Source organism: Camelus bactrianus, chromosome 21 (genome assembly GCF_048773025.1).
Source record: "Camelus bactrianus isolate YW-2024 breed Bactrian camel chromosome 21, ASM4877302v1, whole genome shotgun sequence".
Taxonomy (NCBI): Eukaryota; Metazoa; Chordata; class Mammalia; order Artiodactyla; family Camelidae; genus Camelus; species Camelus bactrianus.
The window spans coordinates 22,653,744-22,666,915 of record NC_133559.1 but is presented as its reverse complement, the minus strand read 5'-3'; the positions used below and the strand labels follow the sequence as shown (position 1 = coordinate 22,666,915).

The 13,172-nt window shown below is 34.0% G+C and overlaps 1 protein-coding gene across 4 annotated transcripts in view; it reads left to right on the top strand.

Moving 5' to 3' along the window:
- The window catches only part of COP1 (COP1 E3 ubiquitin ligase), a 165,225-nt gene that overhangs the window by 135,839 nt on the left and 16,214 nt on the right, over positions 1–13,172 (top strand). For all 4 annotated transcript variants that reach the window (XM_074349831.1, XM_074349829.1, XM_074349830.1 and 1 more), the window contains 2 exons: positions 134–258; positions 1,297–1,457. In XM_074349831.1, coding sequence (XP_074205932.1) covers positions 134–258; positions 1,297–1,457 — 286 coding nt within the window. The remainder of the gene's footprint in view (positions 1–133; positions 259–1,296; positions 1,458–13,172) is intronic.

The window sequence follows — 13,172 nt, the reverse complement described above, 5'->3', positions numbered from 1 at the left end:
AGCATTCTAACTCAGACAGTCTGGCTCCAGAGTCTGCATTCTTAACCACCAAACTGGATTGCCTCTAATTAGTAGTGATGAGTTTCATGCCATGAAATCTTAAATATGTTCTAACTTTGTGTGTTTATCTCAGCTCAACAGACAGCCAGCTAAAGCTGTGGAACGTAGGGAAGCCATACTGTCTACGTTCCTTCAAGGGTCACATCAATGAAAAAAACTTTGTAGGCCTCGCTTCCAATGGGGATTATATAGCTTGTGGTAAGTGAAACTATCTCTTCCTGCAACTTTTTAACAGGTATCTGTCACTGAAATTGCATTCAGTGGAAACAGACTACATAGCAACTCAGGAAGTTATCTGTACATTCGGAAGGTAGCACGCTGAATTTTCCTCAGATGAGAAAAAGCGTTAGCCCTTCCTCCTTTGCTGAGCACAAGCCCTGACCACATGAAATAGCATAAGATTGTTATATAGCTTTTGTGTTTTTCTCCATCAAAACATAATTTCTATAGATGTTATGTAGAAGATGGAAAATATTAATTTCTGATGTCTTAATTTTGGAGACATTATTTGTCTTCTTAAGCTTGATACTCATTTCCCCCTCTATAGTGTTCTCTTCAAAAACCAGCCTATTTGGGTATCTTGATTTGTTATTCTTGGCCTTTCATTGTTGATAATCTATACCAATTTAAATCAGAAGTAGAAAACTCAAATTTGGTACTGTTCAAATGCATTAATATATCTGATGCCTGAATACATGAACTTTTGTCAGCACTTTAAAGTGACTTGGCCTTTACTTAGGAAAGTTGACTCTCTACATGTATATGAACCTAAACCCTGTCAAAGCAAATGTCTTCCACAATTATACTTTGATAGACTGCTCAAAAATACAGGCCTTTTTAGACCACTCATGTAATAGGAGTAATGCTTATCTTGGGAAATAAGTTTTGTAGGTTATGAAATTTTACCTTTTTAAGTGCTATAACTTTCTTTTTCCTCTCTAGACAGAAATTTTTCTAAATGTAATTCAGTATCATGCTATAATAACAAATTTCTGATTCTTCTCTACATCTCTGCTATAAATTTTTATATCAATATTGTTATAGCATTTAACAATGGTTATTTCTTTAGATTAGTATAGTTTTTTTCTGTGAATCCTTTTCTCTCATGATTCCCCAGAAATCCTATGCTCTGGTCTTTCATAACTGTAAAAGATTATTAGTCTTTGAATTTGTGATGTCCCGATTCTAAGCTTTCCCAAACTAAAAACATTGGATTTCTTTTTTTATTTTTCTCAGGAAGCGAGAACAACTCTCTTTACCTGTACTATAAAGGACTTTCTAAGACTTTGCTAACTTTTAAGTTTGATACGGTCAAAAGTGTTCTGGACAAAGACCGAAAAGAAGATGATACAAATGAATTTGTTAGTGCTGTGTGCTGGAGGGCACTGCCAGATGGGGTGAGTTCTCCTATCAGTTTTTCCTCCTTGGAGTCTCGTATAATGCTTTGTGTTTATGTTTACACAGGTGAGTTTTTTTAAGCTTAAAACATGAATTGGTATGTGATGTGCATTTTCTTTTTTGCTTAGTATTGCATCACCAAAGGAAACAGGCATTTTAGGAAGTAGTAGTTGAAATGTCACTAATGGAACAGTAATTGAAATGTCACATCATGCTGACACGATGTCTCTCTTGTGTACCTGTAGCATCTTGTGCATACGTCTGTTACAGCATTATCACATTATCCCTGTATCTCTCCTGTGGGACTGGAAATTTCTCCAGAAAACACCATGTTACATTTTCCTTAATGAGCATATGCAATGTAGGCTCAGTAAATATTCAGCTGAACCTGGTATTGTATTAGGAGGAAAAAAACTGATGTGGGTAGGGGAGAGTGACCTATATGTATACCTAATTAAATACTGTTTCAGGGCAGAATTGCTCTCTACAAGATGTATTTATACATGAATATTTAAATGTATTTAATGTCTTACAAAAGTTGTACTTCTGAGTTGTCAAAAAAAGAAGTTTCCTCAAACTTATTTATATATTTTAAAGTGCAAGATTTCTCATGAGTTATATGAAAAAATAATTGCTTTTATTGTCTTGATTTTGGAAACAGTAGTCATTCACTAATGTCATCTTTTTCAAAAAATAGCTTTTTAGGAACTTACTTGGTTTTGTTTTTGACACAAATTCTACTTAATGCGTACTTTAAGATATCTGAGTTCCAGGTACAGTTTAACTTTAGGTATAATCAATTACTATCTTGTTTAAAGTTTGGTTACTCAACTTCAGTTTTGGTAATGGCAGACTAGGTGATTGGAACCAGTTCTTCCTCTAGGTAGGTCTAGAAAAGTTAGACCCATATATGTTTTAAAAACCAAAACCAAAACCTGTTTTAAGGCATTGGAAAGTAAACAAGATAGGAAAGAATTACCAGTATAGAAATGTGAGCCTGGCTTTTGAGTATTCTTTTCCCCTGGAAGCATCTATCAATTTTGGTGGAATGGCTGAGAGCACTTACGGTAGATTCACAAGAGCACAGGGAAGAGAGTCTAGTGCTCACCACTGTATGGGTGAACTAGCTTTGGTTTAGGTTCCCAAAGGGCTGTAGTCTAGGGTAAACCAGTAGAAGATAAGTCTTCAGTGCTTTTACAGCTCAACTCTAGATCATATCAATCCTGAATAAACTGAGGTGATCTTGGATTGCTAGTGTTCACAGGATGAAAAATTAAATCCTCTCTGAAAGAAGGTCTCCTAAAGAATATAATCTAAGGATTATAACAAGAACACAATTTAAAAAGCAGGTGTAGGAAAAGGCAAGACAACATGAATAAATTCAGCATAAGCATGGACAACAGAAACAAAATCACAGCAGCTCTGGATATTATCAGACATAGCCTGAAAATAACCATGCTGACAAGATGAAAGAGAAGGTAGAAAACTTCAATTGGGAAATAAAAATTATTTTTAAAATATAAATTCTAGATGCTGAAAAACATAATTACCAAAATTAAGAACTCAGTGGTTGGGTTGAATGGAGGGTAAGACACAGTTGAAAAGAAAACTAATGAAGTGTAGGAAATTTAGAAGAAAATATACAGAAGGAGGCATGGAGAGACAAAAATGATGAAAAAATACAGAAAGAAATAGAGGTTGAAGAAAGGAAGTTGAACATAATTCAGTAGGAGACCTAAAAGGAGAGAAGAGAAATAATGCAGCTAAAGCAAGTATTAGAAAGGATTGTTGTTACGAACTTTACAAAATTAATGAAAGACATTAAGGCAGAAATTTAATAAGCCTTCATACCCCAGAGAATAAATGACATGAAATCTACATTGTGAATAAAGTTTTAAAATCAGATCTGGACCCTAACAGACCTAGGCCTGCCTGAAAACCTGACTTTGAGTCTGTCTTCTCATAGCACCATTCTGGGGAAATAAATTGAGTTAAGACAAATGAGGAATGTTACATGTTAGGAGCTAGTTATCTCTGAAATTTACTGTGAAACACCATCTGTGGTCTTACCTCTGGCCTGAGAGAACCGTGACTTGACACAGTGGCCTTGCATCTGTGAACAACACAGGACTGTCAGGAGACCAAGGCACGTCTCCGTGTCCAGGTGAACTACCTGCACCCTAACTGTCCTTGGCAGCTGTGCTTACTCTGTGTGTGCTGGGGAGAGATTCAAGAAGCTGAGCATGTGAATAGTTGCTTGGCCTCCTGATGAGTTTGAAGATGCTCTGCATGCTGAATATCCTATCGTACATCCCTCTATAAAGATAATTAAGTGCTAGATTAAAGCTGATTGTGTCTGATCCTCTGACCCTTGCTGGTAGTGGGACAGTCACACCTTCACAGATCATAGTAAAACTGAAAATAAAACACAAAGGGGGATTCTTAAAAGGAGGCAGAGAAAAACTATCTTCAAAGGATGGACAATTAGATTGACAACCAACCTCTCAACGAAGCAGTAGAAACCAGAAAACAGTGGAATGAGATCTTCAGTGTGTGAAGGAAAATACCTACCAATCTAAAATTCCATATGCAGTGAAAATCTCTCAACAAAAGTAAAATAAAGACATTTTTAGATGAATAAAAATGAAGAGTTTGCCATCAGCAAACCTACACTAAAGAAAATCTTAAAGGATATTCTTAAGGCAGAAGGAGAAAATGCAGAAGATGAAGACAAAGGTAAGAGATTCAGAAAGGAATGGAAAGCAGTAGAAATGGTAAATATGCAGTCAATGTAAATGTGTATTGACTGTATAAAACAGTGATGGCCACGGATACATTAAGTACTTGACAATAAGTCAGAAGAATAAATGTAATTAAAATGTTCTCAAATCCTTCCTTTGTCAAGGAAGGCGGCAAAAGAACTAATTAATATTAGACTGAAAGGATGCATATTGTACTTTATAGAATAATCTCCAAGGTAGGTTCTCAAACTGTGCTCCGTAGACCAGCAACAACAGCATCACCAGGGAACTTGCTTTATTTCACAAAAAAAAATTAAAAGTTCTGTGCCTCACTCCAGTACCATTCCAGATTTATTTTCCATCTGACTTTTGTATAGCTGTCACTTTGATAAGCCATGAAAAAAATCATTTCTTTATTTAGATGAGGCAGAAGGTGTGAGATACTCTTGTTCATTAATTCAGTGAATTTTATTCATCTTTTTGTACAGTCACAGTTCTAGACATGGGAGATAAACTGTGAACAAAACTTAAAAAAAAAAAGTTCTGTTCCTCTTAGGAGACTTATATTTTTTTGTGCTGGAGGAAACAAAAAACAAAATAAATAAGTGAGTTATTATATTAGAAGGTGATGAGTGCTTTGGGTATAACCAAGCAAGAAAGTGAGAGGGTGCTGGAGTAGGGAGTTGTAGTTTTCAGTTGGTGATGACATGATGCCTATATGAGTAGCTGAATGAGAGCAAAGACTAGAAGGAGATGGAGATGTAATCCATATTTAAAAGTAGAAGATTATTCCAGGTGGAGCAAACAGTTCAGCGGTCTTGAGGTAAGAATGTGATTAGTGTTCAGGGAACAGAGGGAAAGCCAGTGTTGCTGCACTGCAGTGATCTGGGTGGAGAGTAGTAGATGATTTCAGAGTAGTGAAGAAAAGCTGCTTCAACAGAGCGTTGTTTACCATTGTAAGACTTTTGCTTTTCCTGGGAGTTGGGAGCCATTGTAAGATTCTGAGCAAAGTAGTGATATAATGCTGACTTACCTTTTTAAAAACTCAGTTTGGATGTCTTGTAGAGAACGGACATAAGGTGTCACGAGTGGAATCAGGAAGGCTGTTGTGTTAATCCAGCTAAGACTGAATAGTGGTAAGCCAGGGAGAAGTAAACAGATCTTGTTTGTATTTTGAAATTGGAACCAGTAGAATTGTTAATAGACCACATGGGAAGAGTGATAGAGAAAACTCTAGGATGACACTGAGGTTTTTTTCCCTAAGCATTTTTAAGAGTAGTCTTGCCATTAATTGAGAAGGAGAAGACGACCAGAGGAACTGTCTTAAGGGAGAAGGCCGGAAGTTGACTTCTAGACTGGCTAAGCTTGAGAGTTATTAAAAATACTAAGTGGAGATGTCAAGTTTGGCATTCACGGGGAAGTTCTGAACTGGTTAAGTTTGCAGTGTTTCTCGCCATCTAACTAGACATGTCATGTTGGAGCTCACAGCAGATTGTTGGACCAGACATAAATTTCTTATCTGTTGACGTATTATATTTAAGCAAAAAGCTGGATAAGATCTCTCCAAGAGCGTTAGACTCCAATTAGAGATGAGAAATAGTATGAGTACCTTACCTTACTTGAGGGTACTTGCGTGTTCAATAATTGAGACAAGAAAAATCAACAAGAAGATTGAGGGAGCGGTTATCGATAGTAGGAAAATTGGTACCTGGGAAGCCAAGTGAAGGAGGTTTTTCAAGGAGAAGGAATTGATTAGCATTGTAAGTGCTACTAATATAAGTAAGATGAGCCCCCCACCCCCCCAAAAAAAGAAAGGAGTGATAAGATAAAAGTTTGGTGGTTTTAAGAAAGAAAAGAGAGGCAGAAATGGGAGATGGTGAAGTACAGAGAGCTGTTTTGGGGAGTAATAAGATAATACCATGTTTAATCTCACTTAGATTGCTTTTTTAAGATATATTCAACAGCTGTCTCTAGAAAGACCAAACATTTCATTGTCTCTCTGTTTTATTTCTGTTTTACTAATTTTGATCACAATAAAGAGATCAATTTAAGGACACTTATGAAATAGGTTAACTTTGAAAGGTTTTTTTAGTGTTTAGATATATATTAGTGGTACATCAATCTATTGTATGAATGAACAGAAAACATGACACTGTTCAATTAATGCTGATATAAAGATTGCATATGTGTGTATGTTATCATTTATATAGTGATTTAGTCATGGGGGAATGAGAAATTAAGAGTGAATGGTAGAAGAAGGGGCACAAATACAAATAAATATATTCTCTTAAGACAGTATCTTGATTTTATAAAAATTTAGAATATCTTGCTGCAGATTAAATTTTGGTCTAGCCTTATTTTTTCTTATCTAAATACATATGTTTTTCTTTTTGGCTACTTCTGGCTAAAAATGAACCAGTAATTTCAAGCTCTGTTTGGAGTGATCAGCCAAGATTATGTATAATTTCTGCTCTTTATTTCTGCCATTCTGCGCATTAACCGGAAAGCATGCTGTACCCTGCCCCTTTAAAAATGTTGGTCAGTTTCATTGTAACATTTATTGCATCTCTCTTTTACTTTATTTCCGCAGTGCTGTGGAGGTTAACAGCATGCTTCTCTGCCACTGTCACACTTGCCATGTCGTCTGTCTACTTTTCCTTTGAGACTTACAGTATTTGCTTTTAATTACTTCTGTTTAAAGACAGAATATGTCTAAGGTTGTTTCTTTTAATCTGAGGGGCAGTACTTTGTCCTTTCTCCTTTTCTTTCTTCCTAATACTTGCCCTGTATCTGAAAGCACTTTTATTCAGTCACTTCAGGGTTTGCTGACAGATTCTTCTGTCCTTTGTTCTTTAACTTTGTCTCAAAGGTAATGGCTCCAGCATTTCTCCCATTAAAGTGCCACAACCACTTGTACTACATTTAATTTTCAAAGGAGTTTTAAGATAAGTTTTGCTTGAACTCTAGTGAAAATACTTTTTTTAGAAGAATTTTTTATTTTACAACTTAAGTCCTCTCTAGAATACTTTGAAATGGTAATGGTTATTCTACACTAATAAAGAATAGAAAATTCTTCATTTTGTAGTTTTTTTTCACTTTATTATTTTAATTCATTTGAAGATACTTTAATTAAAGAAACTTTAGTAGCTTAGAGTTATTGACATAGGATGGTCTGTTGTTGCCAAATTCTTAGGATTTTTACCCCTAAGAATAAATCTTATTTGTATTGCCCATTTCAGTATTAACTTCATCATTTTTTAAAAATACAAATTTGTGAGAAATAACTACCTGGAATACCACATACCACCTTACTTTTATTTAGGCTTTGGAATCTCCCCATTTTAATTTGATCTCTTTAACTTTTATCTCCCCATTGGTTATTTTTTAAATATAAATGAAGTGAACTTTATCATATGTTTAGCTTACTGTAATAAAAGAAATTTATTATCTATTTATTTGAAGAAACAATTGTAAATTATAAAACTGTACTTGAATGTATTATATCCACATAGTATTGAACATCCAGATATATTCCGTTTGAATAATTATACAATCTTTGAAATAATGTGGTTTCCTTTATTTCTGTATACAGCAGTCAACTCTGTATTTTTGATGGATGGATGGTAGGCTAGCAGATTACAATTTCAATTCTTTTTCTGACTCTGTTTCCTTGAAAAGTACCACATAATTTATTTAACCTCTTGTGTTCAGATGTAGTGACCTTTGCTGTCTGACTTACTGGACAGAGCCATCATCTGGATTATTAAATCTGTAATCAACAGTTCATGTTCTGGTTTCAACTTCTCTTTCTAAAATACTCTATTTACTCACAATTTCTAGCCAGTATTAATATAGACTAATATAAGATTTATTTTTCCTTCCTTCCCTTCTAACAGGCAGTAGTGATATGGTTTGTGTAATTCATTAACTAAGTAATTATCATTCAACTAATTTAGAGTTAATTCAAAGAAAGTTTTTTACAGCTTTGTGTTAAGAGAGTGTGGAGTCAGAGTGAATCTCCTCGGCAAGTGCGTGGATAGAGAATAATGTGGTCATCTTGGAACATTATCTCTTAGGTTGTTTATTTTCAAATAGCTTATTACTGAGACGATTAGAAATGAATCTATATATATTTTAAAGAATTTAGAAAAACGAAAGAGAAGAAAATGTCTTATCACTTTTCTCAGAAATAATCAATACGGACACTTTAATGTAATTAATTGTGTGATTTTTCCATTCACAGGAATTTTTTTCCCAATAAAATTGAATATTTTATATATTATCATGTATTCTTTACCTTTTGCCTTTGTTATGAACATTTTTCAGGTGTAAATACATTTTAAAAAGAGTGTTTTCAATGACTACATACATTCCAGTCTAAAGATTTACCACAACTGGTATTCACTGTTTTATTGAGGATACTCATGTTTACCTTTTACTACTATGAATAATGCTTCTTGAATCTTTAAATTTCTAATTAGGAATTTAAGAGAACTATAGAGATTTATTCATTTAAAGAACAGTAATAGCTTTAGGGCTTTTGATTAAAATTGATAGATTGCCTTCTCAATCTATTTCCATTTGGTCTTGCACCAAAAAAGTTCAGGGATTTCAGTCTGACCTTGCCTATAAAACATGGAATATAATGCCACTGTCTTTGCCAGTTTGAAAATATCTTGTTAGTAAAATAATCTTTTTTATTAAATTTTTGCATAAACAATTTTCTAGAGTGTTAACTTTTGATTTTTTACAAATTATATGCTTACATACTGAGAACTGTTTTTTTAAAGAAATTATTGCTTGAAAAGAAAATACCATGCAACTGAGATATTGTTTTATAATTATAATCCTTTTATAATTTGGTATTAGTAATTCATATCCATTTCACTATCTCCTACACCCCACATCCACCTTGAAAGTAATGCTGCAAAGCGAAGGTAAATTTGGTACAATACTCTTATTCTTTATTTCTGTCGTATCTTTATCATCACTGCTTTATTCAGAGACTGGAAGTTTGGTAAAGGAGATTATATATGTTCTATATGTATGGATCAATTCTTGCATAACTTATCTGAAACTGTTGGAATAGAATATAAATTGATTCAAGTATGAAAACTACTTTCTGTTGCGTGATCATGTCTGTGTAAAGGGACACCATTTTTTTGTTGGAAGCTGATCCTGAGTCCATGGTGATTCCCCCTGAGGCTGTAGGTACCCTTATCATTGTTTTATCAGCTCTGAACCACATTGTACATAATTATCTGGTCTTGAGTTATGAATTCTAAACATATATCTGCTGGGAAAAAGCAGTGCTTGTAAAGGACACTTAAAGACTCTCATAGCTCTTCAAAAATGACAGAAAATCTATATATACTCTATCCTCAAAAAAAGCTTTGGTTATTAAGGGTGGATATTTTCTCTTGTGTCTTGAAACACAAGAAACTGTATTAAAAGTTTCTCTTAACCCTATGGTGAAGGATGTCAAGATAATGATTTTTCTAAGTTCCCTCCCTTGAAACGAAGTCCAGGAAAACTTGGCCTGGGAATTTGTTAACAAAGTTATCACCCATATTATGCAAAGTTATAACTTTGTATAAATGTATGCATATGTAGGGCATCTTTTTTAGTCATATAATGAAATAGATTCTTTCTATTCTTACTTCTAATGAATGAAACTTTATATATTGAAACATTAATTCTGAAGTGTTTTTAACTAAAACTTTGTTTTCTTATGGAGGGCTTCTTTTCTTTACCTAAATCTCTTACGGTTCCTATCCATTAAAAAAATATTTCCTGAATGAGTTAATAATACTGCCTTGTACTGTTATTTATGTTTATGTCTCCTATCCCTGCTAGCCTGCAAACTCCTCAGTATACTGAGTAAGAGCAGATGATGGAGCCAGATTACTGAGGTTCAAATCATATTTTCCACTTACTAAGCTCTATGGCTTTGCTCAAGTTCCTTAACTGTGCTGGACTTGAGTTTCTTCATCTATTAAGTGCTAGTCATAGTAGTAACCTACCTTTAGAGTTGTTATAATGTTAAAGTAAGCTAATGTACATAAAGGGTTTAGAATAGTTTTTAACATACTTCTTTTTTAAAAATTTTTTTATTGTTTTTTTTTTTCTTGAGGGGCTAATTAGATTTATTCATTTATTTATTTTTAGAGGAGATACTGGGGATTGAACCCAGGACCTCGAACATGCTAAGCATGCATTCTACCACTTGAGCTATACCCTCCCCCCAGGGTTTGACTGTTTGACATAGAGTAAGAGTTATGTAAATGTTTGCTATTAGTAGCATTCATTTTAAAATTACTGCTAGCACTAAGCAGATGGTTTGCACATAATGTGTAATTAATATATAAGTTTTATAATGAATGGTACAATTCTTCAGACTTGTCCTTTATCTTTTTTGTTCCATTATTAAATACTGGATTTTGAAACTGAAGAAATGCTGGAGTAGAGGTGAGAGATACTTCTAGTATCTAACAGACTCACTTGAAACTCAGTGGTCATATCAATTTAAGAAAAGTAGCTTTCCTGACATGAATATTCATGGTACCTATATAATCATGTCATAATTACCATTTTGTCCTTGGGATATAACCTCCAGGCTTTTGCACATTTTCAAAAGCAATGAAATTATTAAAGTGCATGCAGCTATAGGGGAATTGGTATTTGTTACTGTTCCTTCCCTTTCTCTATTGCATTTGTACTATTTCACAATTCTGCCTTCTCTCAAAAGACTTAACATTTTTTCCAATTTTTGTATGCTTTTATCTAAGAGATAGGCATCCCCCTCTGACTTAGCAAACACTGTATAAAGCATCAGATTGCACTAAACTAGAGAAGCTAAGTCACTCAGTGAAAAGTCAGCTTCCATTAAAATACAGAAGGCATCTGTGATAAAATTTATTTATACCAGTGAGCATCAGAGTCACCTTGGGATCTTTCCAAAAAAAATATATAACAGAACAGTTGTCTTCTTAGACCCCTGCATCCATATTTTGGGGGAGGAAGGGAGGAGAGTAGAAATTTGTATTTTGAGTTCCCCATTTGTAAGATGAAGAGTTACCCAGGTCTCCTTGGGAAATTATATAAACAATCAAGTTTGGGAACAGATGATTGATGTTACCACTGGAGATTTGTCACACACGATAACCAAGAGGCATTAATTGTTCTCAAGCATCTGTTAAAGAGGGAATAATTGTAATTATGAATACCTGATGTCTCTTAAATTTTGCTACTCCCTTACCCTTCTCAGGAAGAAACTTTCACACACAAATAAGATGTGGTCTCATTTCTTTTCTTTAATTAAAAAAAAGCTATCTTTAATATATATTGACTTCCCACACTCATAAACTATTACTCATCCTAAATTCCTGAGTGAACACTGAGAAGACAACATAGGAACTTCTTTTTCTTTCTTCTCTCCTTTCTGTATTTCTGTTTCTCTTTCCTTTGCTTTCTGCTCCCCTCTAGCCAGATGGTTTATAACACTTTAGAAAATTTTCCTGACTGGAAGAGGGCCAATATGAATGAACTCTAGTCTGTCTTGCATGTGGAAGGAAAGAAGATTCTAAGTGTGGACCCTGCCTTCCAGGAAGACTGTGGCTCCCATCTCCTCGTAACCGCCCCACGCTTCCCTTAGTGTGCAGACTAGACTGGGGTGGGGATGTAGAAAAGAGAGGAGACAAGAAGGTTGTGGAAAACTGAAGCAAACCTTTAATTTATTTCTTTAAGTTGTGTTAAGTATAAATATTCCTTAACTTCAGTGTCCACTACTGTATGGACAGCTTCTGTGAAAACACTTGTTGCTTTAGATGTTTTATGGTGACTGTAATGAAATCAACAAAATGATTTTGTGGGTCTGCTAGTCAACATTTAAAATATTTGATTATTGTCATTTTTATATGTACTGTAATGGAATTTGACCTATATTAGAATGGTTCTTACAATTTTTTCTCATTAAGTACTTCTAAAAAAATAGTGTTTGTCCTTCTGAAGTATGCCAACTTTGAAGAAGAGAATTGACAGAAATCTTTAAGCTACTTGGTTTTGCTTTTTTGTCTTGCTTTTTTAAAGGGAGAAAAGAAATGTATGAATTTGAGAGTGCATTCTGAATTATGTCGTTAACCTATGAATAATTTTCATTATTACGCAACCAGGCTTAAAAGAGTCCAAAATATTTTGAGATGGGAAGGAAGTTAACTTTGGTTTCTGAATGTTTATCTTTTGATAGTTCCTACAAATTTCTATAGCAGTAGTAGAAGGAAAGAACGAATATTGGATGTCATTTCCTTGACTGAAACATTTTTAATGAATACTGCTTGAATTGGTTTCATATGCTAAAGTATACATATGGAAAAATATGATAATTCTTTTCTAATTGAATAAGAATATATTTAAGTTACTTAAAGCAGGATTAACCAAGGACAGCAACTGTAAGAGGAAAGTGTTTCCTCCTAATTCAAACTTGCATCCTGTCTGGGGAAGGGAAATATATTTTTGTATTTTACTTCCACAATTTCACATTAATCTCTGTTGTTTTTATGACACTCTGTTATATTGATGTGATCCTTATAGGGGTTTGTGCCTTTCATATCTTACTCCATTATACCTTCAGTCCCATTTTATGCAGCATTTTTCCAAATAAAGCTGTCAGAAGTTGGCATTGGCTATTCCCAAAATGGTAGAAAAGTTATTACTGCTGAACATAGGAATAATTTGATTATGTAGAAAAGTCAATCTGTTATAATTGCTGTCTAATTTTTGCCTGTTTATATTAGTCTTTTTTTTTTTTTTTTTTTTTTTGCTGTAGATAAGAAGATGAACTTGAATGAAAACAAAGATTTTTTTATCTGAACTGTGATAGCCAACCAAAAAATGAAGATGAGGCAGAAAATAAATCTGGATCATTTAGTTTTAATAACAATGTATCCACACATTGTTGAGAATTAAATAGGCAGT